Source organism: Dendrobates tinctorius, unplaced genomic scaffold (assembly GCF_039654945.1).
Source record: "Dendrobates tinctorius isolate UK_male_01 unplaced genomic scaffold, ASM3965494v1 ptg000293l, whole genome shotgun sequence".
Lineage (NCBI taxonomy): Eukaryota > Metazoa > Chordata > Amphibia > Anura > Dendrobatidae > Dendrobates > Dendrobates tinctorius.
The window spans coordinates 8,811,607-8,817,606 of NW_027361960.1; the positions used below are offsets into that span (position 1 = coordinate 8,811,607).

The 6,000-nt window shown below is 41.5% G+C and overlaps 1 protein-coding gene across 2 annotated transcripts in view; it reads left to right on the forward strand.

Annotated features, from left to right (window-relative positions):
• Positions 1-5,243, forward strand: part of RNASET2 (ribonuclease T2) — a 208,907-nt gene extending 203,664 nt beyond the window's left edge. For both annotated transcript variants that reach the window (XM_073560105.1, XM_073560104.1), the window contains exons 9-10: positions 2,379-2,453; positions 4,890-5,243. In XM_073560105.1, coding sequence (XP_073416206.1) covers positions 2,379-2,453; positions 4,890-5,075 — 261 coding nt within the window. In that variant the 3' untranslated portion in view covers positions 5,076-5,243. The remainder of the gene's footprint in view (positions 1-2,378; positions 2,454-4,889) is intronic.
• Positions 5,244-6,000: the final 757 nt, after the last annotated feature.

The following is a 6,000-nucleotide window of genomic DNA, read 5'->3' on the forward strand; positions in this document are numbered from 1 at the left end:
GCCCTCAGTCTCCTGTAATAAAGCAAAAAAATAAACCGTATACTCCCTGTCCGACACAGTCCAATTAATAACGAGTGTCCCACGACAATCTCCCCTATAGAACAGTGACATCAGGTGATGTCACTGCTCTATGGGGCCTCCCAGTCATGAACTGACAGGAGACAATGCCTCCTGCAGTTCATCACTGAGGTTACCTGAGTTCAGAGTTTCACCTTACAGCACTGCTGCGTGAGAATTAGGGTTAGGCTGAGTTCACACGTGGCGTTTTTTTCGCGTTTCCGCGGCGGTTTTAACCGCGCGATTTTGCCGCGAAAACGCGAAAAATAAGCATCCCATGCATTCCTATGGGATTCCGCAATGCTGTGCTAATACTGCGGTTTTTACCGCGGCGGAATCGCTTCGCGGTAAAAAACGCAGCATGCTCATTAATTTGCGGAATCGCGGCGATCCCGCACCCATAGGAATGCATTGTTCCGCTTACTTCCCGCATGTGGCTGTGCACACCATGCAGAAAGTAAGCAGAACATTTGCGGATGGTACCCACGGTCCGGAGGAGAGAAGACTGTCCTCCGGGCTTTGGGTACCATATCCCTGTAAAAAATAGAATTTAAAATAAAAAATATTGTTATTCTCACCCTCCGACATCCCGCGCAGCCTTCCCGCCTCTCTCCACGCTCTCGTTCCCAGTAGTCCTTTGCGAAAATGCTTGCGATGACGTCCCTTCTCGCGGGATCGCGAAGTCTCGCGGTCATTCGCGCGACGTCATCGCGAATTACCGCGAGACGTCGCGATCCCGCGAGAACTGATGTCATCGCGGGCATTTTCGCAAAGGATTACTGGGAACGGATGCGCGGGACGTCGGAGGGTGAGAATAACACCGTTTTTTTTTTTTTTTTTTTTACATTCTATCTTTTACTACTGAAGCCACATAGGCGGCCTCAGTAGTAAAAAGTTGGGCACACTTGTCAAACACTGTGCTTGACGAGTGTGACCAACCTGTCAATCAGTTCTCCAAGCGATGCTACAGATCGCTTGGAAAACGCTAGCATTTTGCAAGCTAAATATGCTTGCAAAATGCTAGTTTGGAATTCCGGAATTCTCGCGGTAATTTCCGCGAGAGTTCCGGTACGTGTGCACTTAGCCTTAAGGTTATGGGACGTCTTTCACAGTGGCAGAGGGATACACAGCCAATCCTCCTCCTGTTATTTAATTGCTGGATCCCCTGGAAAGCGGTCACATTAGCTTGTTGCGTTGGACATCTCTGTTCAACCCACACCCTGTATCATACTTCTTCGCTGGAAGTAACTGCCCTCTGCTACAGCCAGATGGTCTCCCGAGCCTGGTTCAGATCTGGTTACTGTCTTCTAATGGTGCTACTTACGATCTTCTACTGGAACTGCTTACAGTCTTCGAACGCTTTGTGGCAATTCTATGGTGATGATGCCTGTAAGTCTTTTGAACGCTTTGTGCCAATTCTATGGTGATGATGCCTGTAAGCCCACTTTGCACCCACACGATCTCCCTGGTATAGGTTCTGGTGCCAACTCAGCCCGACCAGGTGTCACCTGACTTGGTGTCGTCTTTAGTCTCTTCCCCAGGAACTTGCACTTCCACTGTTGGACTTACTACTACCCAGTACTATAATTTGTTCTTTACGTTCAGTTTTGCCTTTGACTAGCAGGTGGCGGTGTTCGTTTGCAGTTACTTAGCTAAGCATCATACTGGTCTTCTCTCTTGTTCACCTCCTTACACCTGTCTAAAGGCTACAGGTGTGTAATGCCTGAGCTGGTACTGACCACACTGGATGAAGTGTGTCAAGGTATTGCTGCCATGTGGAGAGGCTGAGGAAACTGCTTGTCCCATCTTGAAATATATCTTTTCATCAGGCTGAGGTTTAATGTAGTAAAAAAAAAAAAAAGATATTTGCTAGATCCTGTTGTACAGTCGTGTCTACAAGGTGGGTTATTATCAGGGACAGACAGGCGCTCAGTGATTCTGTTGCCTAACCTGCCATGTGCAAGACACACCTCCCTTAGATTTTATTTTATGAAGACCTAAAGTTTTCTATATTTCTTTTTAAATTTTACTAGTACAGAAAATAATTTTGGTTGAGTGTGAATTTGCAAAACTGTTTCATGGTTATATCCGGCTGTATGGCTAATGTTCCTATAGATTGAATGCTATTCAATGAATGTATTCATGAGTAGCTCTAAATGTTGGTAATGAATTGATTTATGCTTTGCAATTTAAATTTACCTTCAGGTACGCTGAAGTCTCGGGTTGGGGTTCAGTTGAGAGAAATTATATGCATTCATCTTCATTTTAGCAATAATTTGTGCAGATATAGTGTTTTTCATTTTCTTTATTTTGATTTTTAGGTGAAAGAGATCAAAGATGCAATTTTTAATGCGTTTGGAATTAACCCGAAAATTCAGTGTCTTCCTCCACATCAGGTAACAGATTTACATTGCTGGTAATACATACTTGTGTTATTGAGAGACAAAAAGAGGAAAAAGTAGCGTGTAAAGGCAAGGATCACCACAAATGGTATGACAAATAACAATTTTTAATTTTTATTGAGACAATGAAAGTTAGACAAGCAAGAGACAAATTTAAAAACAATTAAAAAACAAAAAAGGTTATCAAATGTACAGCAGCATGAAGGGCCTTATAAGTGCCCCACATGCAGAAAGAACCCCTCCTCCACTATGTGCATCACGAGTGTGTTATAATGAAACACACATAGAGCCACTGACAATAATGACAAAAATTAATCAAGACACACCAGAAAAACCTGGAAATTAGTCAAAAGATACAATAGTAATATCAGTGGCAAACAATAATTATCCAGGTAAGACCAACAGTCACCATGAAATATAATACAGTACAATAATCAATAGTTGCTGCCTAAAGCCCCATAAAAACACATAAATGGAATCCAGAAAAGGGCTAGATGAAAACAAAAACCCTCTGAGAAATAAACACAGGGGAGCGAAGGTAATTAAGGCTGAATAAGACCTGTTGGATCCTGGAGAATAAGAGTGAGCGGTCACAAGGGGGAGAGGGGGAAAGACCCCACGCGTATCGCCACACCACATGGCTTCCTCAAAGGAAAGTGAGGGAGAGAGAGGCTTGTCAACCTTATGTAGTCAAAGTCATTAGGCAAATCGTCAATTAGTCAGGTGTGAGAGGCTTGTCAAGAACAGCCAACACACAGCTTAGTCATGGGAACCCAGCAAAAAACAAACTGAACAAGAGGCCTGTGTATCAATAGAGGCAGACGGAAAAAGAACCACAAGAAAAAGGACCTTGGGGTCACGTGATGGTTAAATCAAATGAATAATGTGCCACAAAGGGCTATAAACCCATTGAACCCATATGTAGACACAAAGCCAAGGTGTTTGAAATAAACAGGAAATGTGAACATCCCATCGATATTGGAAAAAGGGACCAGACTTAGAATACATAATACGTCATTAGTTAAATGAAAAAAAGCAAACAGGACCTTAGGTCATGTGACCAACTCAGTCAAAGATGCATGTGAGGCATCATTTGTAGCCATGGGCAACACGGAGTACCTAATAAAACATGTATCAAAAGTCCAGTGAGCAAATAGAACAGCAGTGCTTTAAGATCGTATGTAAAATAAGTATGTCCGTGTGCACACACAGCCGGAAGGAAAACATTGTATGCATTCCAACCGCAACACAAGGTAATAAACAAAAGATATACCATTTAATCAAATACAAAGAACTTTATTATTTTTTTATTTTGTATTTTTTATCTAATTTATTATGTTTATTTTGCACAATATCATATAGTATTGTGTGAATAAAGTGCTGACGCCAAGATGTGAGCCACAATATTTCCATTATTTATTTATATACCTGAGTGGCGCTAGATGAAAGAAGCAAGAGACCCATGTATCAATAGAGCAAGCGCAACTAAAAGCTATGGTGAGGAAACCTATTCGACATGTGGTGGTTCTCATAAAATGATGCCACAGATGGCTATCAACACCTATGGAAATACAGGCCCAAGATATTTGAAGAAGGAAAAAGAAAAATGTACAAGTGTCCCATAGAGATTAGATAAAAGAAACCGGCATATAAAAAGAAAAAAAAATAAATAAAAATTTTTTTAAAAAAATATGCCAGCAGTTGGAAAAATAAAAAAAATAGAAAACTAAAAACAAAAATAAGCAAAAAGACGCAAAATCGATCCCGCTCATATGTGCGGGAAATACAGGCGATCAATAGCCACAGCGCCTGCGCAACACTAACACAACACAAATCATGTATAGTACTTATGTGTAGCCTTAGGCAACACACAACACCAAATGGGGGTCACATATTAAATCAGACTTTTTTTTTGTGTGATTTCCATTATTTGGTGAATAACAGCGATCACGTGACAGGGGACTATAAAATCCAGCCCTGATGATCTGACACTGGGGGGCGCTATACCCTTATTTCGCAGTGGCGTTAAAAAGTGGCGCTGAGGAATAAGTTCCCTTAACTGCCGCAGTTAAAAGGTGTATCAGCGGTCGTTAAAGGGTTAAAATCCAAAGTTTCTAAATTTAAAAAAAAAACAGACATTCCCGGGAATGAGTGCAGTCTTGCATGTTTCGAACTGTTCTGGTCTTAATCATAGTGCACAGTTATTTCATCCGCTGTATGTTCATTTTTTTGAGTATTTAATCAGCTCTTTTTCAGGCAGATTTCAAAGTGTACATACTGGGCACATAAAACTAGAAAATCCTTGTCCTCAAAGTAATAAGCAGATGTGTCTGCTTCGGCAGGTTTTCCTTTCTGGTTGATTCATGGGTACAGTTTATAAAACAACAGTACTTGAATATCTTTTTAACTAATCTGTAATTGACCTTTCAGGGTGAAGACATACAAACTCTTGGACAAATTGAATTATGTTTTACAAAAGATTTTAAGATGGAAAACTGTACAGAAACTGAAGAGATTGAAGACAGCCCACAAGTTAAATCAGAATCCTATTATGTGTCATTGCATGTTTGTGACAATAACTTGTATATCTTTTATCCACCTGCAGAATTATTATAGACTGCTATAAAACTCATAGTTAAAGGTCATTTTCGTTTTTAACTTCTTATGATTTAAAATTCTGGATTGCTAAAGAAATTGGTAGCCTTGCTATTGGCATTCTATTTTGTTGCATCACTAGTGGTTCATTGATCAGTTAGCTAAAAATAAACATGCTTTTAAATATTACTAATTGTCCATTTTTCTATTTTGAAAAATGTTTACTTTTCATATTCTCCTGTTTTTAGCCTTTTCTCTTGTAAACTAAACTTTTGTTGGGGAGGGGTTTCATGAGACTGAGTAGATGCATTTTTTGTAAGTTTTGCCGACTTAGTGTCTTAAGGGCCTGTCACACTAAGAGATATCGCTAGCAATATCGCTATAACTAGTGACGTTACAGCGATATTGCTAGCGATATCGCTGTGTCTGATACTTACCTACGACCGGCTCCCCCGCTGGTTATCGCTGATCGCGCGAGAACAGGCTGGACTGTTTCTCGTCGTCAGCTTCCTGCGGCGCTTCCTGTGGAGAGACGAGCGTGGAGCCAGGCGGGAGGTCGCAGAATCGCCTAGTGTGACAGGTAAGTAGCGACCCCCGTCCCCAGCTATGTCACTGGTGAGATCTGCCTGTGTGGCAGCTCACTAGCGACCACTTAGCGATGTACCAGCGATCCTGACCGCGTCATATCGCTAGTCGGGATCGCTGGTACATCGCTAAGTGTGACAGTACCTTTAGGGACACTACAAAACAGTATTTTGTACTAGGACAGTTTCTCCCTACCCCTCGAGGAGATTCTCATTAAATAAAATGCAGTGGGCAAGCAGTCTACCCAGGACAAGTGTGTTTCCTCTATGCACTTCTGGAATTTTTATTTCAGAGTACCATTAAGGCGTTCCACCTTCCCACTCCTTTGTGGGTCACAGGGAACATGGAAAGGCTCAGAGTG